This window comes from Aythya marila, assembly GCF_965140915.1.
Source record: "Aythya marila genome assembly, chromosome: 11".
In the NCBI taxonomy this organism is placed as follows: domain Eukaryota; kingdom Metazoa; phylum Chordata; class Aves; order Anseriformes; family Anatidae; genus Aythya; species Aythya marila.
The window spans coordinates 5,379,916-5,406,114 of record NC_139052.1 but is presented as its reverse complement, the minus strand read 5'-3'; the positions used below and the strand labels follow the sequence as shown (position 1 = coordinate 5,406,114).

The following is a 26,199-nucleotide window of genomic DNA, read 5'->3' as shown; positions in this document are numbered from 1 at the left end:
CACATACTTTTTTTATTAAGCTCTGAACTGGAAAAGAACACTGAAAGTTTAGCATCAGAATTTCCTCCAAGATCCTTTGCATGCCATTTTGGAAACTTTCTTTCTGTGGTTTCAATAAATGATACCACTACATATTAAGACAAATGAAATATGCTATCCTAACATGGATAGGTTCTGTGCAATTCAAGTTTTTTCTCTGTTCTGAAAAGTTGAGATAGAAGCTATCAGTAGTAGTAGCAGCAGTGAATGCCTCTTCTTGGATAAGTCATGCCTGAGACACAAAACTCACTACCTCGTCAGTAGAAGTAGAGAACAAACAGTTATGCACTGTTTCTCAGCATTATTTGAAATCACATTGAGAATTTACTTTGTCTTATAGAACAGGATTAGCTTACTACATTGTCACTGAGTGCTTCAAATAGGACTCATCATGGGATTCTGTAGGAGTATCTCTAATATTTTACAGCTAGACCGTGTAAATGGACATACTAGAACACTACCAAACCATTTGGAAGAACGGGTGTAGTAACTAAACGAGCACCAACACAGTGACTCCAGGGACCAATCCACCACTCCTCCTCATGTCGAGTATTTCCAATGGATCCACACTGGCAAACACAATCCAGATCCGCTCTGGAGTTCATCATTTCAGGAGCCCTTCTGTAGAGTACAACAACTTCACATATGAACATATGGCAGAATCCAGCTAGCCACTTATGCTGGAAATGAAAACTCATTTTGTTGTGTTCACATAAATGCATTTCAGAAACAATAAGGTACTAGAATCTCCTTTATTATTTTAAAAACAGTTTTATTCTGTATATTTAGAAATGTGTAATTTTAATAACTGCAGAGAAAAAAATCAGCCACACCTGAATAGCTAATAACTCATTAACAGAATGCAGTGGTATATTATCTAAACAGTAGTAGTGCCAATGTGCCGTAATAAATTGTCTATTAGTAAAAAAATACATTTCAGGGCACATAGTACAGCATCCTTACGACAAATTACAGTAGGGATACTTTTCAAGAATTTAATCAAAGTAGAGAATTCCGACTTATATTCTTTAAATGCAGCACTTAAAAAGGTAACAACTTTGTGCATTTTTAAAAAATGTCCTTGTTTGTATATTGTAGAAATGCTGCTTTATTGCTGCAGATGTCAAAGTTCAAGGCTCAAAAGGTATGAGAATACAAAGATATCCTTAAGAAACTTTGTTTGTTTTTATATATATTTATATATATAAAAAGGTAAAGCTTATAAAAGTTAATTTACAAACCAAGAACAAAAGTGGTATGCACGCATTATATACAAGCCGTCTATAACATCTATAAATTTTTCAAATGCATAGCAGAAAACATACCATCATTTTCTTCTGGCTCTCTTCTGACTGATGAACAAACAGTACTCATTCTCTAAACCAAATTCACAATTTTTTTTTGTTCCTCTCTTTCCCCAGTCTCTCATGATATATTATCTAGGTAAGCACAAAAGCCATACAAACTAAATACAGAGAACTATGAGAGCTAAGACTATTAAAAACATGAGGGTAAGGCATCCCTGCTGGTTAATAGGTTTGTAATAATGTGGTTAATTTACAGATCCACAGAGGCAACTGAACCATAGTCACCCACATGCTTTTCCCCCTCCCCCATTCTTATGACAATGTTTTCGCATACAATAGGTAGATAGATGTGTTTGTATTGGCCTCTCAGAGAGAAACATTTAAACTGTGCTACCAAAGTTGACTGCCATTTCGCTGGACACGTACATGGAAAGTCATTTAAAAACTAGAGACCAAAATGTAGTCTTGTGGATTACAAAACACACAGTACTAAAACTGCAGGCCAAATTCTGTGGTTTTGCAAGTGGAGAACAAACCAAATTCAGTTCCTCTGCATATAGTCCCATTGGTACTTTAAGTTTTTAAACTATGAAATACTAGTAGTGTCCTTTAGAACAAAAGCAAAAAGAATAAACAAAATAACAACCAACAAACCAAAGCATACAGAACCTGCAAGAACCCTACCTTGTTCCCACTGTACACTCCCTGCTTGTGGCATGTATTGTGACCATGGTTCAAAGAGTGTACTTGCTAAACCATTGTTAGTTAAAGCAAGATGCTTAAATACTAAGATCCATTATCACTTATAGAACAGTTAATACTTGATAGAGTGGTTCAGTTTATATGTAAGGTCCATCTCAGTTTCACATTATTTACTCAGTCAGCTAACTTAATATTTAGAAGTGGTCAATTAGGACTGAGACACAGTTTGCTCCAACAAGATAGTTTGGATCCCCAGGAAGAGACTTGTTCTGCCAGGTTTTGGGGTCACCTGTGGGAGGAAAACACAATGCTGGTGTTTAGTATCTGCTGTCAAACAGTGCACATCTTGAAACAACCAAGCTTTTGGATAGGAGTTCTGAATCAACATGTCTTTTTTTCCCCTTCAACTTACAGCTGGTACATGACTATTTTATTTTAAACTCATTTGCATACAATACAGGATAGATCAGATGTATTTAACATTTCCTGAGTGTCAGTCACAGCATCTGCTTAGAACAAGACATTTTACTCTGCAGCACCACCATAGAGCTCTCCCTTTCAGAAGCATTAACAGTTAACCAAACACGCACTGATTCTCTCCTGAATGGCCAAGAAAAATTGGACAATTTTAAAAGCTACCATGATCAGGATGCATTTGAAGTTCCTTGGAATAATTTTGATTACAAATGAGTTGAAGTAGAAGTTAGGTTGTAACTAAGCACTGACACACTGGTAGTTTTATTTTCTAGTAGGAAAATTATTGAAGACAGAATAGAAATTATTTTGCAGCTACAGCCAGTATAGCAGTTTAAAAGCCTGAAATACTGACGTTCTAAAAAGCATTCTAAATTGCTGATATATACTTTTACAACAGAACTTCTCCACTCATGGTCAAAGGTGCTGTGTAATATTCTTTTGCAAGTGCGAGTCATCAGCTGCAACCTCACCAGACAAAGGTTACATTCCTAACTGCATACTCAACTGTCTCCTTCAACTGGAGATTTTTTTTTTCCCTTTAACCACCTAAAGCTACTACTAAATGCAACTCCTACAGAAAAAGTATCATCGTGCCACTATGGTAGAATAAAGAAAAATGCACTCAAGTTCTCTGTTAAGCCTTCTAGATAAATGGCATTCAAAGACCTCTCTAGAAAAACGTGCAACAAGTTGGAGAACCCAGCCACATAGACTGTATACACCACAGACCTCTGCATTAAATGAGACTGATGTAAATACCACATAACTTTCTTGAACTCATGAAAACAACATGAAGTACACAATGCACTGAGTGATGGCAACATCTGATGTACAGACAAGAAGTACAAGCGGCCTGTGTAGTCAGAATACAAACAGGTTTACTGCAGCCAGCCAAAACTGCTTATTTCAGTTAAGAAGCTTATTAATGCTGGAGGATTTTTCATTTTATAGATGCAGGAAGTTCCACTCAGTCTCAAAACTCACAAGATGCATTGCATTAGTAGAAAGGTAGAACAGGACTGTAGGAGTCCTCTTTTCCAGCCTTTCCTCTGAAATATATAGTGAGGATGAGACTGTAGTCACTGCAACCTCTAGCTGCTGACAATGTTTTTCCCATAATTACATAGAACTGCTTTGAAAAAGTTACCCTTCAGTATTTTGTTCTAATACGTTATAGTCGGTGTGACCATAAAGGCTTTCTATTTTAATTCCAGAATCATTCAAGCATTTGAAGGGGTTTAACTGTAAAACATCAGTATATGAGGCTTCAGTGTAGCAGAAAGGATGTTAGTAAGTGCAAATGAATGTCATTTTTAGGACAGAACATGGATACATTCAGAAAAGATGAGGCAGAACAGACGACTGAAGAGAGGAAAAACCCCCAGAGTTCTATAAACTGTTACTATAAAGCCACCTGAAAAATCAGAGTCCCATAAGCAACTACTTAAAAAGAGAGAAAACAATTATTTATTTAAGACACAGTATGGTCTACTTACATATCATAAGACAGAATTGCCTAATTTTAAAGTTTGTCTCAAAAGAGCAATGTTATGATATACATCCCATTTCCGATTAACAGAATGTGGTGTTATATTTACAATACAGAAAGTGTTCACATTTAAATATACACGCTCTTGCTCTCACACTCAGATGTGCACACACTCACACACCCCACCCCACTTTAGAAAGGGAGAAAAATGTCTCAGTAACTTCAGTTATTGTTTAGATCATTTGAGTCCTCTCCCTTCACTTCAAGTAAGTTCATGAACAGGTGCTATTAGTTACAAAAAATCTTGTCAGTTTTGTACATCAGTGTCATATCTTTAGGGACCCTAACATTTATGCATCCGTGTATTAACGCAGCCGTGTACACATTGTTAAATAGATGCATGCAACACATGCATATATTATCTTATAAAAACTAAAAATTATTGCCATTAATACCTCTAGGTTACTGAATCCCCGTCAAGGAGATTGATGCTTTAATCTTTCAAAGCATCAGTGCTTTGGTGTTGACAGTGATAGATACATTAGTGACAGAAGATATGCATACATGGTGGCTTAAATGCTGTATACAGAAGTACATTGTTCAGTCGTTACTTAGATCATATGTACATAGTAATGGTTCATGTCCTCCACCATAAGTTTTGAAGGTAGCTGAATAAAACCTTAAGACTTTTTTCCCCCACGCAAATGTGCAAACTTTTTTGGTTCAGTTTTGTTTTTAAGTCTTTGTAACCTCATAGCCATTTCATGAAATTGCTTGAAATTTGCCCGGAATTCGAGCACAGGCTTCTAAATGACAATTTCAGCCAATGCATTTTCTCTCTGTTCCCAGAAAGCCACAGTGAGGTAAAATGAACAGGTAAATAAAATTGCAACCTAGTTGCAACTTTTACTATCCACCAGAAACTTCTGGATAAAAGGCGGTAGAGGAAAAATAGGCAGAAGCAAGCAAGAAAAGTCTTGTGTAAAATCCAGCTACGTTAGAATGAATTGTAAATGCTTTTACTGAAACACTACAGTTTTCTTAAATGACCCAATTGTTAGCATCAACTTGCACACATGGAAACAGTTAACAAGCATTAAGTCATGATTTATGAGCATGCAGATTAAGATTTGCCAGAGACCTATATGGTTAATTAAGCAACAGACAAACACCAGTTATGTTACAAAGGCCAATCAGAGGTACATAATCATTTCCTCTCAATTTTAGTGCGATATCATTTCAAGTGTATTCAGCTGTAGCAGTCCTCAAGAAAGAAGACAGAATAGAAAAATACGATTATATTTAGGAGACTAAAGATATTACTCTGTTTTTCTGCTGTCAAACATGGTTTTAGCAATGAATTTGCACCATGAGTAAATGTAAGAAAGACATCTGTAATGAAAGTGAAATGGGAGAGTTTGACACAAATACAATGATCAAGTCCTTTATATTATACAGCATCACCTTTAGCCAAATTAACTTAAATTATACGATAGCACCCAAAAGCCCCAAAAGGACAGAGGGAGGACAGCATACCCGACGAGGAGTCGGAGGATTTTAGAGCAAAAGACCAACCATCAGGGGTCATAGACGCACAATGTGGCAGGCGCAGCTCCACTGGCTTCAGGAATTTTAGTCCATGAGGCCCACACATTACCAAGGGGCTAAGAAGTGTTTCACCTACAGTTAAGAGAAAAAAAACTGCTTACCATTCTTCTCAAAATAAGTTCAGACTACTACGTAATTACATTGTAGAGCTACTCAATTTTACAGAGAAATACCATCATTTTGACCTGTTAGTAAAGAACAACACTTCCCGAAGTTGTTCCTTGTTGTCCCTTTCAGGGCACTGAAGTGACTTTTCCATGATACATATGACAACCTCAAGATCTACATCAGAAGAAACAAATCCTCAAATCCGTAAGCAACCTTGTTCTAGCTGCTTGTTCTGTAATGGCTCATGATGTTCTTCCTACTCGTATGGATTTATGGCACACTGAGCTGGAAGAAGCCTCCTGCAGCTGAAAAGCTTATGACCCCTTATCCTAAGAGTCAAAAGGCAGAACATCAAAACATGTAGGCCTATTTTTAGTTTAAAATTCCAAACAAAACATAACATATTCCTCAGCCAAATAATCTTATGTTTGAATTATGAAGTAACTGCATATTTATTGCAAATAATACTTCATTTGTACATTTATGAAGTTAAACCCTTTACTACTTTACTCAAATTAATAAATTAATCTGGCAGGGCAGAATTTCATACATATTTAAGTATTGGCGTGAACAAAAGACTACAGGAAAATTAATCACTCAAATACGACATACTACTCAACTTCCATTATTAAGGCAGTCAGGAATATACTGTGATTTATATGAAAAATCAAGATTATTTTTTTTTTAAAACATGAAGCTGTTTTTTCTTTATACAAATTTTAAAAAATATTTTGAACTGCTGAATATTTTCGGGTGTTGAAATAAATTAAATATTCTCCAGTTACAATTTAGGGCCTCTATCTTGCTTCCAACTTCCAATATCAAGCAGAATATTTTTTTTCCTTCTAATTCCCGTTTCTGAGGTGTATATTCTGTACCTACATGTAGAAATACATTAAATGCCTTCGAGTATATGAACATATTTTCATATTCTATTTTGCTGTTGTCACAAAATAATTAATATTAAGTAACAGAACAACTTGCAGTGACTGTTCTTACCTTTCTCTTTGTCCAAAGGTGGAAGTATACTGTTGTCTCTGCAGACTTTGAAATATATTTCTTGCTCTATTCCCTCTGGAATGGCTCCTTGTGGTATAATAATACTAACTCCAGTCTCTATGGAGCTCAATACACCACCATTGCTGTTAAATACACCTCTTGCTGTGGCTACAACAGTGTGTCCATCTTCTTCCTCCTCATCGTCTAGTGCTGAAGGGCTGAATTATAAAACAGAGATGAAGCCTAGCAGTTTTATCAGTATTTCTTCCTGCAAGTCAGTGGCACACTTCCCTCCGACTAATTTTATTAGTGCATATCCTAGTAGTAGTATGCTAGTATTGATTTCAGAAGAGTAACTGTGTCCCATACTCAATTGTGTACAATGCCTAAGATCCAAGTAGTTCAACTTCTGCCAAGAGAAGAGGACATTTTCACAAAAATAAAACAAAAAATGAAGTATAGAACACTGGAAGTGTCCAGAAAGTAGTTAGAGCAAAAGTTTGGATCACTTGAATCTTATGTTTGCAAACGCTCACCTCTGGGATTACACTGAAACAGCTTGTCCCCTGCTACAGAGTTCAGCTTAGTAAAAACAAAGGTATTATACATCCAAAGATCTTTTTCCTCCCCAAATTCTATTATGACTTTACTAACATAACAAGTAATAACGCTTATTCAAGCCCCATTGAGCCTTCTTTCAGCTTTAAGGAAGTAGAAACTTAACAGCTGCAAGACATACTTGGAAAACAAAGCCCTTAAAAGTACACAGATTTTTCCAGGTTGTCAGGATATAACTAGAGATACAGAATATTATCTTATCCAATAGCTAGTCTGAACAGATTTCAGCCTGCAAAAGTATTCTAATCAAGGAAGCCAGTATTTCTGCAGTCTGCAACTGCACAGCATTAAAAACATTCCTCAAGTGTTTATGAGCAAATATGATTTGTTCTTCTACTACATTTCTGAGTTACTTAAACAGCAAATAAGATGAAGTGTGATTTATTCATTATTATTTAGAAATCAGGATAATAAAACTTTGGAAAAGATTATTCATCTAAGAACTCAGCAAGAGTTTGCAGTTAGAGTACTATAATTTACTGTTGACATAATTCTTAAAGCACAAATGTGTTAGGAAAATGCTAGGTGCTTTTAAAGCAGTTAATATTTGGTCTTAACGTATAGAGAACCATGATGAAACTGCTGAACTGATGGTTTCTTTTTATAATTACTTTTGAAATATCTTGTATACAAGTGTACCAAGAACTTTTTCTCTAAGCACACTGAGAAAATACAAGTTGGTGCAACAGCTACCCTTAGGAATTAACTGTCTTCTAGAAACAAATTAGAAAGACAAGTCATTATTATCTACCAGAGGATTTATAATTATATTATGGGAATTGGGAAAGAAATCATATTTTTTAGTGATAGGATGCAAAATGACACAAACATTGGACATACGTTAAATATCTTTGCAAATGTTCTTCGATTACATGATTTTAGAATCATAGTTTCAATCTTCCACCTATCTTGGTTTATGGACTCACATCAACAGAAGTTGAAAGCATTGGAAAGCACAAGAAAAAATAAGCTGTATGGTTTCACATATTAAGTTGTATAGACATACTAGTGGAAACAAAAACCAAGAAGCTTACCTTACAGGAATGGCTTTAGGCACAGCATTAACATTATTTGGTTGATATTTAGGCTTGTCGACCTGTACAGTGAAGGTATCCATTCCACTGTCAAATTCAGGAGGCTGCGATGAGCTGTGTGCTTTCAAAACTGGTTGAGGAGAATTTGGAGACTTGGATGGCAACTCTGGTTTATGTTGAGCTTCATTTGGCAAGAGATTATGGTTGAACTTAGGACTTTCAAACTTACGCTCAAAGGGCCTTGCAGCACTAGTGTAAGGTTTTGTTGTGAAGCGGTTGTAAGAAGGAGTGACTGTTTTCTGAATCTGTTCAGTTCCATTAACAGGGCCTTTATCAGGGAAGCTTTTCTGAGGATAGAAAGTGGACTGCACAGTGTCCTCTCTAGAGGATCTGAAAATGGCTGGCTTATTCTGAGGTGGAGGAGGGTCAGAGACAGAGTTAACTGCAATAAAAATAAAAACACCAGAACTTGTCAAAAATGATCAAGAATTTCTTGTCACATACACTAGACCTAGGGAGACCATTTATTCTATTCCTGATTTATTATCTAAAATACGTATGTGTAGGTTCAGTTCTTAGATCTTCTATCCCATTTCATACATTCCAGCAAATCATCTTACATGGCACTAAAGAGATACATGGTAGATAAAATGGGATAGTATTTAATAAAACAGTTAGACTGATTTATACTATGAAAAAAGAGAAAACCATTATTAAAAAACTATTGTGCACTCACACGGAACTGCAAAATTCAACTGGACTGGGCATTCCTCTTAAGGATGCAAAAAGGGAACATTCATGACTAAAGAATTCTCATCCAAAAGCACTGAGAAAGACATCTTTAAGTACTGAAAACTTTATTTCATTTTTGCTGAGACCACTTAGTATGGAAGAGAGAGTTATAGTTACTAATGACACCTAGAAGTTAGTGTTTCAGACAAGATCCTCAAATCATTCAATAAAATTCAACTTCAATATAGTAGTAAGTTATTTCCAGAAATAATTATTCCAAATATAAGTTAAATGGAAACATAGCTACCAGTGTGGACATACTGAAGCATCCACACAAGCACCTGAGAAATGATACTTATACGTTAGGCAAGTTAGCCTTCTAATTGCTCACCTTCAGAAAGGGCAGGCTTGTGATGGGCTGGGAGAGACAGGACAGGACTGTTAATTGACTGAGGTTGTGTGTACTGTACTGAAGGAGCAGGAGGAGGAGTTGTGACTTGAGGGACTGGCTCATAGCGCTTTTCACCAACAGATCTATCCATTGATTCTGCATCAGTTGTCTTCCCCCTGATGAAATAAAGGAAAGAAACATTTGATGGTTCAGTTTCCTCAGGGCTCTGAGCTTCTGCTACAGTTTTCTTCTATGATCACCTCATTTCCATCTCTTCCTATAAACATTAAAACACTTCTTATCTTGTCTCAAGTATAGAAACATCCATTGATAAGCACAAGAGATTTCAAGACAACATTGAATTTTAAGATTAGTAACACAAACCATGGCAAACGAAAGGCAGATGACATTTCAGGTGTATTTGCATGATTACCTACAGATCTTCACTTTTCAGATTTGTTTAGGGTTATTTTCAATTTTTAAAAGTGTTTTCTATTTTCAAAACAATATAAATCAACTTTTTTGGGGGGGTTGGTGAATTGTTTTTGAAAAGCATAATTAGCCAGAAAAAGGATGGGTTCTAGTATAACTTTTCTAAATACACCTAGTATTTGAACAATGCCATCTTAATTAGAAATGCAGTCAGCTTAAGCTTCACTAGCTTTATGTGCATAATGTAGATAACTTTAAAAATCTTATTTTCAAAATATTTCTTGCTCATACTAGAAGTATGGTTCCAAAAGAGTTTCTTTCATGAAATGAAAGATTTCACAAAGACTTTTAATTTTGGACTTCAGTACATTGCACTAACTTTCAGAAATCATGTGTTGAAATTTTAAGTGCACATAATGCCTGTGATGAAATGTAACAGTGAGAGGACACCTGAAAACATCCTCACATCAACAACAGTCTTACCACTTGATGTTCCTTTTCAAGTAGTCATAGCTAGTGTAAGAGCCAAGAAATCTAGGTGATGGCAAAGCAAACAGCAATAGAAGAATGAAAGAAAAACGGTCATTCTATCTTAAGCACATTATTTCTTCACACTTTTTAATGTTAAGTCCTAGCAGTTCTCATACGACAAGGTTCTTTCAACAATGAAAATATTTTTAACAGTGATGTTTCTGATAATACTTTTACCATATGCATACGTACAATCATCGCCTACTATATTTAATGTGAGATTGTCAGTGCATTAGGCACTGAGTGCCTCACAATGACAGATGCTGAAAATAAGAATGAGATCACACTAAGCTATTTGTTCAGATCCATACAAACAAACTGTTATTTGATGTATTGAAGAAGTGAGCAAAACAAATCTAAAATGCTAACAATCTCTTGTTTATGGGCCACTTTGTTTATGGGCCACCTCTTGTGTCTCAACATACCAAACTAGCCACTTTCTGTATATTACAGATTATGTTCTGAGGGTACACTCATAGCAAGTATTTAAATAGCTCTATTGGCTCAAATAGCAAAGACCACACCCTAAAGTGCTTCTGATCATGTTTAACAATTCCTGAAGAAACATCGTAACAGTGTTTAAGCACACTTGGAGAGACAGAGAAGAGAACGATAAGCTGTCCTTTGCTCCATTTTTAGCATTTAACTTGCTTTTATGTAAAATCCATTTTACATTAGGACAGCTTTCCATCATCCCTTCACTTTCTGTACACCCATAAAAACTTAACAGGCAACAATTCTCAATAGTCACAGTCTTAATACTTCAGAGGAGAATGTTATGAAACTAAGAAGAGGGCTGAGCAACTTTTCAAAGTCTGCTTCAAGACCACGTGAATGTGATGCTCAGTAAACTGAACAGCATTGGTATGAGCAAGTCTTTAAAAATCAATGTTGGAAAAGTAACAGCACAATTTAAATCTGCTTTAGAAACTCCTTTTCACATAGATTTTTATATAAAGCAATTTATCCAGTAACAGAAGTTATAGCTGTTCACTGCTGTCTTCATTCCAGGTGGGTAGTAGCTGCCTTCCCTGAAAACTGCCCACCTGCAATGACTGCTTCTCAGAGAGGAATATTAACCTGCAGAAAGACATGAATAAAACCCGCAAAAGCCAGAAGTCACTCTCCACACCTTTTGGAGCTGCTTGCCAGCTTCCCAAGGAAATGAAAAAAAAAAAAGAAGGCAGCAGGCAGCATATGGCTGTACATTTTGATGGCGAGAGCATAAGAGACAGTGATAACACAAACTCAACCACAAGAGCTTGATACAACACAAAGCATGTTCTTCTGTTGCACGCTCCTTGACTAGGGGCTAGCCACAACTTCAACAGCATTGTTAAGAATCTGTATGTAACAAAACACATCTACAATAAAACTCTTGTAGCTTTTGAGTGTATAAATGAAGTTCTTGTAATTGAAGTTGTGCTATTTCTGAAGCCATTTCCTACTCTATTTATTTATCAACAAAATTATCACTTTTAATTAGAATCATTACTTCTTTACTGAACAGTAACCAATTTTCATAACTTAATGTTTAACAATATTTTTAACTGAAAAAATATAGTATCTGTCCTCAGTACCCACAATGCATCATATAGATTATATGTTATATGGCCTATATAGGAATAAGCAATGGCGTAATCAGCAGTTTCTGCTGAACCATTTGAATTTAGTCCCAAGTTTATTTTTAATCAAGTTCACTCACAGAATAGCAATCACTATAGAAATTCACTAGGAGGAAAGAAAAAAAAGAACAAGGAAGTAACAGGGTATAAAATGGAAGTTGGGTAAAGAGGATAGTCCTAAATATGAACTCTTTCTCAAGTCAGTTATTTTGTTTCTCAACACGCACACTACAGCATGCTTCTGGAAACAGTTCTGTCAAGCTGTGGTCTTTTAAGTTTATTTCCACTTACTTCCATTAATATTTTCATCTTTTGTCTGTTTGCAGTAGACTACCCTTGATAAATTTTCTTTCCCGTGCCTGTCCATTTCCATTAAGGATTACATTCTTCCATTAAGGAAGAAATTTACATATTTTTGTACCAACATACGCAACTGTATCAAACTTAAAAACAGTACTATTTTATTTCTCTGTGCCATTTAGATGTCACCTTTCTGTAAGTACAAGTCCTAAAGTTCAAGTATAACTCACAACAACCCCAGAAGTGAGCAAAGAATAAAGATGTCACGATAGTCAGAAGTGGTAGGCAGAAGTATGGAACAATCCCTCCCAGCTCTTAGCTGTTCTGCAGCAAACAACTCCGTCGCTGCATTTATTGCTCACATTCTCCATTGCGTTTGACAACAATGCAGAGAGTAAGGACAACTTGCAGATTCAGATTGAGGAATTCTACCATCTTCACAATTACTTGCTATAAGCTAACACACTCTGGTGCTTACCGATCCAAATGGACCTTCTATGGGGTAACATTTGGTAAGTGGGAACAAGTTTGAACACTACAGCAATACACTGAGGCCAGCCAAGATTCTTTTTTTCAGGCCCCTTCCTATGATGTCTAAATAGCGAGTCAAATAGGCTCTAATCTTCCTGTCAGGAGACTCAGGACAAATGAAAAAGAATAAATAACATCCTCAACTAAGAATCAAAACTGGTTACAGATTACTACATACATTCATTACTGAGCATAAAAAAAGGTTAAATAAGAAAGTTTCCATGTGGAGACTTCCTGATTAGAAAGAACTGCGAACTCCTTTAAAACCTATCAAGCTCTTTGAAAGATTTTTCTCTGTGAACTGAGAATATGAAAGATACTGTAGATAACAGACCATCTTACAGAAACAGGAATAGGATTCCTAGCTCAAATCCTTTAAGACAAGCATTGAAACACAGTGTATTGAATACACACAAGACAGCTTGAACATACAGTCACAGTATAAAAGTTGAGCAAGCTAGCTTATTATTTTACTCCAAAGATCTCATCTACATTTAGCTTGCCAGACTTTCTGCTTGATCTGAATAGTATAAAATTTCAAGTAGAAGTGCAACCAAAGCCTTAAAAAAAAAAAAAAAAACACAACTGACTTCCAGCCTTCATGCAGCAAGCCATGATAGCTTTCCACATGAACAGCTACAAACATAGTATTATGGTTTGAACTGAACTCAATTATGAAAGTTTGAGAAACTGTACAAAGTATTCAGCTTATGCAAGGCAACCAGTCCTCTACCTGAGCTAAATCTGAACTATGAGCTTTCACACAATTTTTGTATCAAAATGTTCCAAGTCAAGGAAACAGAACAATACAGGAAGCAGATGTTTCCATCAACAGATTAAATTCTGGCTCCAACAATGTTCCCAAAAGGCTCAGTTTCCTAATGTCAAACACTGCTCGTGTGTAGAAGCCTGTCTGCAGAAAAAAATGCATGCAAAACTGGAACAAACTAACCTCTGCTTTGAAAGACATTTGAGCACTCACTATTAGTTACACTAAAGAAATACTTTGCAGGCTGTTAAAAGAGAAGTAACTCTTTGAAGATCTCAAAAACTAAATGATTCACTTCATTTACCAAGAAAAGTTATGTTTTCATACTAAAGCTACATCTAAAGAGAGAAACTGACTTTGCAAATACAAAGTTTCTATTAGGTACCACAAACCCCTGGAATTCTATTAGCAGCAGAATTTCAGTTTTAGTCCTATATGCCTCCCTTTTCCCCTTTCAAATTAAAAAGGAAATAAACCCCCCAAACTTACTTAGAATAATTGGAGAAATTCAGCTGATTTTGTGAATGTATTGGTTTGGTGGTCTCAGAATGATGGCTGGCAGGAACCTGTGCAGATGGCTTATTTTCAAAACTCCTCCGATCGAAGTACGAGAGCTGCTTTCGGTAATACTCTTCATCTTCTTCAGGATCATAATGATTTGAACGCACAATATCTTCAGGTGGCTTCACTTGAGGTCTCTGTGGTTCTGGGGCCCTAATGAGGAAGAATACACAGTTTGCCTCACACAGCTGAACAAGCACAAGTATGTGAATCAAAATTCTGTTTTGTAACCCAACCAGAAATAAATCAGGACATAAATCTTTAAAAAGGTATTGCATGCAATTTTACCTGTACTGTCTTGAAATATGATAGCTGTGATGTAGCATAAAGAAAGTCCTTATCTTTTATCCTACCTTTTCCCTTACGCTTTACTTCTCCCTCTTCTCAGGAATCATGTCCATGTCAACTGACTTTATGCCCTGAGTTACTATTGACACAGAAACTAGACTGACACAGTCCAGCTCTCCACTCTGCAGTTTACAGTTTGAACCATTAAGTTGTGTTGTCTGAAGACTCCAAACTTGTATTGAAAACTCTTTAATTATCAGTTGTGCATCTACCTGTAAGTTGTTTTGTCATGTTCATAATGGCTTTGAGAAGTTGGTTTTGGACCACTCATGGTTGTGAGTGTAGGCTTCGGTGCTAGTTCTGGAGGCTGTAAAGAGAAGCACAGCATATTTTCTTAGATTCTATGATCTGAAAGATGAAGAACCTCTGAGTAAGAAAACTAACAATGCTCTTAAAATTTTCCACACGTTAAATCAGAATCAAAGACTAACAAAAACTAATGGGGAAATCTTCAGCATGGCAAGATCCTCTTTAATTTTCAGCTTCTGCTTTTAAAACAAACTTCAGTTACGTTGCTGTTCCACAAGCAATGAAGTTTTCTTTCCAAGACAGTATTTTATTACTTGCAATACAGTCTCATTAGTAAAAAGCAGGAATTAGAAAATAAACACATGCCAAAACATATATAACTTACCTTGACAGCTGATGTATCACTGGGGTCCTTCATTTTTTCTAGAGATGGTGATCTTCTTCTTTCAAATATCTTAACCCTACTTCGCACAGACTGTGGTTTCATGGCTGGATCTTCCTCCTCCTCCGCTAGAGATGGCGGTGTAGGCAGTGGTTTACTGTTAGAAGGCAAAACTTCTGGTTTGGTTTGCGATGAAGGGGGAGGAGGAAGAGGAACACCTGAAGTGCTATGAGAAGGCTCAAATTGTCCTGCCTTGGCATTATAAGCTTGAGGAGGACCTTGTTCATAGCCCCTCACATGTGGATCAAAGTACTGCTTCGGTTCAGGAGATCGAGATATGGCTGACTGGTATGGCTGGGCTTCTTGTTTATATCTACCATGCGTGTCATATCCAACAGTATGTTGATCTTCGTATCGCACCTGCGGTAAGCTGAAGTTTTTGGGTGCATGCTCGTAGCGAGGTCTGCCATCATACGTCATCTGAGGGGGTTCCTCAAAACGGGGTTGTGCTGGGTAATAACCGCGTTCTGTGCTCTCTTCTGTGTTTTGTCTAGAATCAAGATCCCTAGGAGGCTGGTTATCGTAAGCTGTTCTTGGTTGATTGTAGGGCTGTTTTTCATCATAATATGCCCAGTGCTCCTCATAGGGAGGCACGCGATCATCATAATGTAGTCGAGGGTCATAACCACGAGAAAACTGATCTACATAGTTTGTAGAATCATACCTATATGACTGTTCGTACTCCCTACTTGGCTGTTTTTCTGCATACTGAGTCTGGGATTCATACATCAGATTTGGGTCTCTTTCCTGTCTCTGTACTGGGTGACTAATTGCTGGCTGTTTTAAGACATAGCTTTGTCTGGATGCTTCTTCGTTAATATATGGATCCTTTCGGTATACCTGTTAAGTAGAGAAACAAATTTTTCATTTAAAAATAAGAGTAAACGGAGCCAAACTTTATTGAAAGCGTGAAATTTTAAACCGATTATTTTAAAACTCATTTTAAATATTGGCTTTAATTTTGCTTAGAAGTTGAACAATTTGATGCAGTTGTCAGCAATCACAGGAAGCTTTGATTCAAGAGATCCTTTCCAGCCCTATCCTTGAGGAAAAGCATATGTGTAGACTAAAATGGGAAGCCAAAAGAGAATAATCTCTCACATATCTGTGTTTTGTTGTTGCATTTTGCTCTTTTGTCATTCCCCCCCTCTTTTTTGCATAGGGGAGGTCAGGACAGGGATATTCAAGAAGTAAACTGATTTATGTGTTAAAGTTAATTCAAGCATTGCTGTAGAGGTATTTAAAGTCACCTAATATAACAGGTTTGTCTCATGATCGAGTATTTCAAAAAGTACTATTATTTTAGGGAAATTTTTCATCAAGTCCTCATTAACAAAAAGCAGAGCATTGACAAGCTGAAACAGTTGCATGTGAAATAAAATCAAAATACAGAATGCATCCCTAATTTAAAAGGTCATCTTTTGAGAAGTGGAAAGTGTATAGTTTGAAGCCATGCACACAAAACATTAGATGATGCTTAGAAATTTAGATGCACTGTTTTGTAACCTGCATAATCTCCTAGAGTTAAAAAAAAAAAAAAAGAAGGAACTCTCTAAATAATGGCAAAACAGAAAAAAAATCATGTGCTAGCTTGATGTATAGCAGGAAATCAGCGCAACAATGTGGCACAGGTACCTTTGCTGGATCTATATGCGGCGATAAGGATGATGGTTCTTGATCGCTTAGCACTACATGAGCTCCCTCAGTACTTGATGTTCTTAAGGGGCCCGCTTGTGGTTGGTAAGAGTTGTAAGGAGCAGCAGTAGGCTCCTCCAGTCTGACATTAGTTAGGTTTACATTAGCATTTACTGCAGAAGTTGATGAGGTTGCAGGGTTTGATTCAGGCGACGGGGAAAGGTAAGGGACTGCAGGTGAGGCTTCTGCTTTCTGTGAAGTGTTTAAAATATTTTAAATATACTGCTATCGAATCACTGTATGACTTTTTTGATTTATATGAAAGTAATTTAACTTGATGCTTTGATCAACTCAGCTACATGTAGAATGAAGTGTACTGAAAGTATCATGCACTACCACTTCCAGGCATTCATTATGCTGAACATTAAAAAAGCAAAACATTAAAACAAAGTAGAATGGTACTTGATTCCCCTTCCTGTCAAAGGGAATCACTAACACACGTAGTGCAAGATGATTGTCCAATTCATTGCAACACACTGTTGTTGACAGATTCTTGTATGCAGTTAACACTGGTAAGGAGACTATAAAGATAGCAAGTTTGCTTGAACAAGAAAACTACTTGAAGTAAATGTACAGTGGTCAGCATATAAAATCACTTTCTTACCGGTTGAGAAGCAGTTGTTTTAAATCCTGAAGAATCTATTCTGAGATTTGGCTGAGGCTGAGCTTGAGATGCATAACTAGGGTAATTTTGACTTTCATGATGCATTCCAGAAGAATCCTCTCTAACAGGTTCAGAAGAACGCGTAATAGCAGATTCAGGAGGAGTCCCGACCTCATCATTCAGAGTTTCATCCAGTTCTTGGTCTGTATAAGCACCACCTTCTGTATCTGTGTCTTCATAGTCAGATGTATGTCTACTGTCTGTACTGTACATGGAATATTCACTACCAGGAGCTGAGAGGTAAGAAAGGCGGTCATCGTGTAAATCAAGGTCATCACTTGTAGCACCATCTGCCTGCATCACAACAAAATTACAGAGCACATGTTTATTGAAATGCGTTTCACATTAAGCTTTAAATTGCAAGATAAAAGGCTAAGAGATTTTTTTGGTGAAAAATTAAGAAATAAACAAATGGAATACACCTATCTTGTTCTGATCCACAACATAAAGTCAGGTATTATAAAATGTTAGTAATACTCAAAATCCAGCAGCAGGTTAGATTTCAACAATTCTGAATATCACAGGGGAGGAAAAAAACAGGGTTCAATCACTGGAAATGTTAACCTTACATGTAAAAGCCTTTTCTGCAGTCTAGTTCTTCAAATCAGTTTACTAAAGGGTCAGAAGCCTATCAATTCAAGGGAGGGGATAGCACCTAGTATCCATGGAAATCAGTGTTTGACAAAGACAAAAAAAACTATGAAGAGTTGTCGTGCTGGAATCACTAACTTGGAGGTAGATACAAGAAGGCAGAACTAGTTCTGTTTGCAGAAAAATAGTTCAAATATTAAGAACATTGTAACAGTAACAGACTCATTATTTTCTTACTTGAAACTGGCATTCCTTTTGATATTAGTTCCTCAAGAGAATGGATCTAACATGCATAATAGCTTGAAAAGGCAACTGGACTTTGAATGGGAAACAGAATTCTAACTTTCTGATTTTATATGTGTGTTCTCAAGATTAAGAGAAAGAACACAAAGATGGTGCTTGCTTTATATTAAAAACCACCAATTCATCAATGGACAATCCCAGCACGTAGTACTGATGTAGCAGAATACCCTGAAATTTACATGAAAAAACATCCTATCCCCACAAAAGTTTCAAAGCAATAATATATCCTTCAGTAAAGCATCAACAGCCAAATGTTTTACTACTCCACTACATGCACAAGGATTATAGCCCTCATTAACAAAACTTCACTAATAAGACGACAAACCAGTTTTTAACTGATTACACAGCCATGGAACTATTTTAGATCTTCAAATAATTATTAAAATCATGAGGAAAAAAGGAAAAATTTAATTCCACAGATAGATGCCCATATCTCCAATACCAGCAACAGAACAAAAAGACTACGAAACTGATAGCTTTGTCATTCCTCCCCCAAAATGACAGTACTATTATTTCTTACCTTGCCTTCTGAAACCCATACCAGTTGGTTCTGTTGTTGCTGAATTGCTTCCTTCAGAGCTCCATACCATCCTTCATTCATTGAATTCAAGTTAATAGTAGCTAGAAGTAGAGCAAGTTAGTTTGACATTTGATTTTTGTAGAGTTTTGAAAAGAAACTGTACTACCAGTATTAAAAATCACTATCAACTGTGAGATTTAAGTAGCAATGTAAATGTTGGTATTCAAAGCAATCCTAAGGGCTAAAGTAGCTTGGGACATTTTTTCACACTGCAAAGACTCAAAGACTGAGTTAACAGTAATTTAGAATAAAGTGAGGCTTCAGTTTAGTCGGAGAAGAAAATTACATTATTCTCCTATTTATTAAGATCTTTGTTTATAACTGACCTTGCAAAGCAACCAAATATTTTTGAAACATGATTTTGATGTTTCAGATCTCTTTTCATTTGTGCAATCGGGTGCACTAACAATTCACACACTAATGAACTACCAGAAATTGAATGAGGGGAACCTGAACAATTCAACAAATGCTGGACTATATTTGCAGGAGGGCATTTATTCTGTCAGCATCACCCCTTCCAACCTCGGGGCCATAAGCAAGTCTGCATGAACTGGGGTCAAAAAATAAGGCAAGCAACCAGTAGGTATTTGGTCACACTAAGAGCAAGAGAGATTGCCAAGGAAGGAAAAGAAAGCCCGGAATGCACCAATGTAAAACAGGCTAAGATATGCTTCTGTGTCCTCCTCTAAAAGAAAAGGAACAAGAGGAAAAGCACATGGAGGAAAAAGAAGGAAGCACAGAGGGAAAACAAAGAAATACCAGAAATGAAATGCATCTAGCACAACTAGTGCCCACTAGTAATTGTGGTGGCAGTGCTTTGGTAAGTTGATCGATCATTTTCTATTGTAATTTTCAAAGGTGGAGTGGCTTAACTACAAGAAGAAATATTCAGAACCAACAAGAGTAGGTAGCAATTAAGTTATAGCAGCTTCTCAAACAGGAAAAGTACTATTCAAGTCTGGAAAAAAATGACTCTTATCCTCTCCCTTCCTCAGTTATGATGCATTAATCAGTATTTTTCTTGAATTACTTACTTGTAAAGAGGTGGTGGTTATTTTTGCGTAGTTTGTGAGCTCTTTCATAAAGCTTTCTGGCACTTTTTCGTGATTCTGGGCACAGCCTCATTCTCATGGTCTTCACACCCTGCTTAGAATCAGGGTTCAGGAACACTACAATAGGATACCACTGCGCGTAATTCAGACGGTCCACTGCATTAGGAGTGACATCTAATAAAGCATGTTTGTCCTGTTATGATAAACAAGGCAGAGACAAAGTGAAGCACTTATATACTAAGAAAACTCATTTTTTATTTTAAACGTATTCTAACAACTTGCTTTTCATTAGCTTTGCAGAATTCATCATTTCAAAGTATCGATTTAAGTCCTTTTCTGTTTGAGTAACAGACACCAGTTCAACTCAAACACTATGCTACAAGGGCATACATGTTTTAAATGTAGAACTAACTGCATAACAATAAGCTTTTCAATATTTACCTCTCTATTAAAAATTATATAAAAAAAAAAAACGGCCCTCTGATACTACAAAAAGGCACTAAACTAAAAAACAGTTAATCTTCTAGTAACAGGATAAAAGGGAATAGTCAAACATGTTTTGGACTCATTACACAGCTCCACTTTTCCTTCCAAAAAAATCCTCTCTGAATGCAAGAATGAGGACAGTTTTCATCCACTGCAAGAATCATCTCAGATACACAGCACATAGTACCCCCCAGTTTGCTGCTAAAACACCTTTTAGCTTTTTCTACTTGGGCATCAGAACAGTTTGCAGTTTGTTTTTAAGTCAGAAATGAATAGGTGAGGAGCACAGCCTCATATTATAAACTCATATCAGAAGTTCTCAGGATTTTAAGAAGAATAATTAAGGAGGATAAAAGGATTGAAAGATCCTTTTCCATAGTTCTTGCACAGAAGTCAAAATTATTAGTTTGTAAACTGGAGATAGGGGGACAACAGCAACAAACTGCTCCATAAATAAAGTACCAGTTTCTAGATGCAATGTCACACTGTGGCCGCAAGCACAAACAGATCTTAAAACAGACATAGTAAAGAGGGAACAACAATCCCTAGAATAAAGCCTGAAAGTACTTCCAGACTGCAGTTATTATGGGGAAGGTTTTTTTTTTTTTTTTTTTTTTTTTTAAAGTAACCAATAGAAAGATGAGAGTTATTTTTAAGGAAAAAACACTTACTAGTTATACCTAAACATTTTAAGCATCAGCTTACTTATTGATACCGTTTTTTCCTCCTGTGTTAGAAGTACAGTGACAATAGATGACTTACTCTATCAATTATCTGTTTTATAGTGTGAAGACGAATAATGCCAGAACTACGTTGGTCTGTACCAGCGTCTCTTGGTTCACTTTCTGGTAGAGAGGACACATTAAAAATGGGTTGTAAGTTTACAGCACACTCTACATTCACACACAAGATAAAGCAAACTATTTCATCACTCATTATCAATTCAGGCTGAAGATGCTCCTCTTCAAAACATAGGAGAAAGCTATCCACTAATTTGGCCACAAAAATCACTATACCTTTGCAAAAGTACTTAGATATAAAATACTGAATTCAATTTAAATTTTGGAAGGCTATGAATGGAACTAATGTTACTTCTGCCTACAGAGAATTATCATCAATTAACCAGTGAAAAAGCTTACATTTTATCTGTTACTTAATATTGTTAACATTTCATTAAACACAGTAGTAACTGAAGTAATAGTGTAGGAACAAAGTAGCAAAAGAACATTGGCAATTTCATAGCTGCATAAAAACTCGATCTCACACTTACTTGCAATTTGAAAAATATCTGGTTCTTCTCTAGCTAGTTTCTCCCGTGCAACATCAGCTATTGGACCAAAAATGGTCACTGGTCTGAGAAACCCAGCTAGAATACAAGGTAAAGGAGAAAACAAGTTAAGTTGATTGCTTACAACAAATGCAAGATACTCTGAATTACATGGATTAATACAAAGCAAACTCCACAATCCTGTTAGCCTGCAACAGAAGTATCTAAGACTAAAGCCATACCTTCCCGAAGAACAACTCTCTCATAGGCAGGAAACTTTGTCTGAACAGGTTGAGCAGAAAGATCTTCTCTGCTTTTTCGGAGATTTCTTTTTGAGCTACGCAAACCTCGGAACCTCCAGAAATCCGCTCGATCTCCTCCTGCTGTCTTTGGAAGCGTGTACTGTACACTAGCTAGCTGCTCAGCTCTAAGATGACAACAAATCCCAATGAGTTACCAAAAAAGAGAGCTTCTGAAATAACACTTATCTAGCAAGCTTATGCTTACAAAAACACTACCACCTGCTAAATGAAGTTTTCTTCATTTCTGGTATTAGAAAGTATAAGCTAGAATTACTCAGGCTGATGTCACATTTTTAAAAGCTTTATCAACCTTTGTCTCCAGTATTGAAAAGGAAGTTTCAAGCTAGGAGTTTTTTGTTTGTTTGTTTGTTTTTGGGGGGGCATGCCAAAGTGAAAATCAAGCACACAGAACAGATAGTTAACTTCTAATTGTTTTAACAGTGACTTTCTCCTAAAACTGAACAAGTTGTATAGACTAGTGTCCTGCAGGCAATGCAAGTTACACAGATGCAAAATTTAAAATTTTAGTTTTCAAACAGCAACACCAATACATTAAGATCGTACCTGTTTTTATTAGGTATGATACCTCTTTCAACTTCCTTATGATTCTTTCCAATTCGAATTGCCAGCCATGAACCCAGTTTGCCATTGTACAGAGTGTCCACCACCCGGAACACTTCACCTTTGTTGAAACTTAGTCCATAAGGAGATTCTTTTTCATATTCAAAATGAGTTCTGATATAGAAAGAATCCCCTACATCAGATTCCACAATGCGACGATAAACTTAGAAAATAAAAACAAAAATAGTGTTAAACAAATTCCAGTGGTTTCCTACAGCATAACTATTAATAGCAAACTAATGGTTTCAAGTCAGCTTTTGCTGTCAGAAATTTGCTAGTATAAGCATAATTCAGTTCCTTGGAAGGAAGGAATCTTACTATGGAAGAAGTTTTTAAGTACTCATTTTTAACAGTATAACTATAACAGACTATCCAGTTCCTCCAAACATTTAACACCAATGCTTTTGTGAAATAATTTTTTTGTCTCTCCCTAGCCTCTAACTACTCAATGTTAGCTGCATTTTTCATCTAGTTCCAAGCAGCCTACTACATTTTTCTGATATACAAGTACTTACCATCTTTTTTCTTCTGTGCCAAAATGGTTACTTCTTCGCCTTTAGGGAGATCAAGCAAAAAAAGGACAGCTTCCTCTCTGATGATATTTGTGAAGTCTACGTTGTTTACCTAGCATCAATGAAGTAATCAGTTTGATTTCACAAACGTTATAGTAGGCATGTAAATATAGAACTAGAAATTTGCATAAATGTATTGCAATGGTTGTTTATTCAGTTTAATGTACACACAACAAGTGCATGCATCTCAAGAAGCCTCTTGTACCTCTAAATAATACTCCTTGCTTATTGGAAAATGTATAACTGGAATATAGGTAGCTACTCATTTTGACTACTTTAGATCAATGTTATGGAGCATCTGGAAACATCAGTAACATCAACTATAATATACAGAACCCTGTGTGAGAATCTAGTGAAAGAGTAGTTAAACGAATTTTCTTTGAACTGAATTTAGTCTAAGAAACTAGATATAAAACATAAACCTTCCTAGCAACAGTACAATAACAGTAGATTTTATTGCTAGCTCATCTAATAAGTATGAACAAAAATACTGTATGAACTGCAGAGGCAATCTATTTGACGTTACAGAACAAAAACCTACTTCAGTGTTAACAGAATATTTATTTATAAATGTTATTATTTTTGACATACCCTGAGAATCTGGTCTCCTTCCTCTAGTCCTTCTTTCGCTGCAGGGCTGTCTTCCAGAACACCAGCTACAAATATGCCAACATCATTGCCACCAGCTAGTCGCAAGCCCACACTATCTCCTTTTCTGAATTTTACCAGTTTCATGCTTGGCCTAGAGATTTAGAATACATTCCAGTTAGAGGTATACTATAAGATATTCTGGTAAACTGAGAATGAAGACATGCAAATAGTTTGCCTGTTACTTCAATTAGAGGATATTAAGCTATGCATACCGTTAACTGGTTATCAATTGCAGCATTATACAACAGACTCACTAGCAGCACTTGAAAGTAACAAAACTCACAGTATTTAATTGTTTAGTGAGGTTTGGTCTTATGCTGATAGTGCTTCAGGTGAGGTATTTCGACACTTTTCCCAAAACGTTCCTCCTTTGAAAGAAGCATACTGGCACAAAGATCTGTTTTTGCTCTTTAGAGAGCAAGACGAACGTTTGAGACTACCTAAACTAGAATCTACTCTCATGTACACAAATGATCATAAAGTAGATCCAGCTGGAGTAGAGTCACTGGCACATCAAGACTTAGCACATTTCTGTAGTATTCTTTATTAATTGCTCTCCAGTTATTTAAAAAGAAAAGAATTTACTAGAGTATCTACTAGAGTATCTCTCCTCTCTCCAGACATGGGGATAAGGCGGGAGGGATGGGCCCAGGGAGAAACGATGCAAACACTTTGCACAGTTGACAACTCTAACTGCTCATTCCTGCACGAAATTAACAAACTTAAAATTGTTTTATTACACAATGTGAGTGCTAACAAGGCTCAGGAATAAACCTAAATTTTTCATCCTACTCCTTTTTGAACAAAAGCTTCAGGACAATGTGATGACTTCCCATTAGACCATTTATGTTATGAATTATTCCTAACTTATGTTACTCGTTACCTTGGGAGAAAGCTTGATTTGCACAAGACCAGGTAATCAGATTCAAAAAGAATTTATAGTTACATTACCGGAGCATTCCATCTTCATGGGTTGAATTAGGTAAAGGACCATCAGACGGACTGACTGGTAAATCCACATCTGGCTGACCTCCTTGTGCATACACTGGCTTTGGTTCTATTAAAATATAGAAGACAAACATCCATTTAGTCATTTAAAGATGAGAAAATAAAGCCTAACTTAATTAAGAGCTTGATCACATCTTCAGTAGTTTTAAGTCTAACCACCAATCCACTTCATAATAAAAAATTAAATATTGGAAACTTAAAACAACAAGGACACTCTTTCCCTGCCATGCAAAATGGGGCAATTACTGGCCTAATTACTGCTTCAGTAAAAATCCACAAATTTTCTTTACACTTGGAATATTTGAAGTATCATAAAACTGCAAGAACTAAGAGAATTTATGCGCTCTCAAGACCACTTTCAACCCTGCTCTTTCCTACCTGCATATGCCTAACATAAAACTTTCCTCCCTTATAAAGTTACTTGGATTTTTTAAGCCAAAACACCATAAACACTAGGACTACTGCTCCACACCTTCAGGCTGGCAGACTGCACTTTTTATTGGCTCTCCTTAAAGGTAAGTACTTACTATGACTCTGCTCCAGTCACTGGGAGCAAACTGCCACTGCAGTCTTTCCCCCAGTGGTGAACACCCTTAGTGTCTATTATGGGTATACGGTTGCTCTTGTTACAAGAATTTACATTTAAAGCATTATCTCAACACACTTTAAAGAAGCTCATTTCAATTTACACTGGCTTCAGACTAAGTCAATGTTCCTTTCTGCTTACTCTAACTACCAATAGACCAGTTTGAAATAGGAAACTTCAGACAATTTGGTAATATGCTCTTTCTAATGTGATTTTGGCCTTTACCATATAGCATACCATAGCATAGCACTTTACCTTTAAGTTTTTAATTACCTGTTCCTAACCCAAGACTTTGATGATGCCTCTAAAAAAAAATGTTCTCCTTCTACCCTTCTTGACTCAACCAACCATGACAGACTTCTTGCCTTTAGTCCAAAAAACAGTCACAGAATCTGCCAACTACTTTTCTAACATTTTCATTACAGTCTTTGAAAGAGCCTCCTAATTTCCCTAGAGCTTTCTTGGAGACTATTAAAGGATTATGTGCTTTATTACACCATTTTATTTCACACCATGTATTATAACAAGT

At 36.3% G+C, this 26,199-nt stretch overlaps 1 protein-coding gene across 6 annotated transcripts in view; it reads right to left on the bottom strand.

Moving 5' to 3' along the window:
* Positions 1 to 662: 662 nt before the first annotated feature.
* TJP1 (tight junction protein 1) overlaps positions 663 to 26,199 on the bottom strand; it is a 78,131-nt gene continuing 52,594 nt past the window's right edge. Inside the window, exons 10-28 of one of the 6 annotated variants that reach the window (XM_082769273.1) lie at positions 25,028 to 25,133; positions 24,017 to 24,167; positions 23,369 to 23,477; positions 22,797 to 23,016; positions 22,173 to 22,357; positions 21,934 to 22,029; positions 21,426 to 21,508; positions 20,160 to 20,370; positions 19,066 to 19,166; positions 17,592 to 17,945; positions 16,928 to 17,179; positions 15,236 to 16,132; positions 14,814 to 14,908; positions 14,182 to 14,406; positions 9,505 to 9,680; positions 8,382 to 8,823; positions 6,730 to 6,947; positions 5,590 to 5,694; positions 663 to 2,337 (exon numbers count right to left, since the gene is read on the bottom strand). In XM_082769273.1, the coding sequence (XP_082625399.1) occupies positions 2,243 to 2,337; positions 5,590 to 5,694; positions 6,730 to 6,947; positions 8,382 to 8,823; positions 9,505 to 9,680; positions 14,182 to 14,406; positions 14,814 to 14,908; positions 15,236 to 16,132; positions 16,928 to 17,179; positions 17,592 to 17,945; positions 19,066 to 19,166; positions 20,160 to 20,370; positions 21,426 to 21,508; positions 21,934 to 22,029; positions 22,173 to 22,357; positions 22,797 to 23,016; positions 23,369 to 23,477; positions 24,017 to 24,167; positions 25,028 to 25,133 (4,121 nt within the window). In that variant the 3' untranslated portion in view covers positions 663 to 2,242. Of the gene's footprint in view, positions 2,338 to 5,550; positions 5,695 to 6,729; positions 6,948 to 8,381; positions 8,824 to 9,504; positions 9,681 to 14,181; positions 14,407 to 14,813; positions 14,909 to 15,235; positions 16,133 to 16,927; positions 17,180 to 17,591; positions 17,946 to 19,065; positions 19,167 to 20,159; positions 20,371 to 21,425; positions 21,509 to 21,933; positions 22,030 to 22,172; positions 22,358 to 22,796; positions 23,017 to 23,368; positions 23,478 to 24,016; positions 24,168 to 25,027; positions 25,134 to 26,199 lie in introns of all 6 variants that reach the window. The other 5 variants (XM_082769275.1, XM_082769274.1, XM_082769272.1 and 2 more) reach the window with 5 other exon arrangements.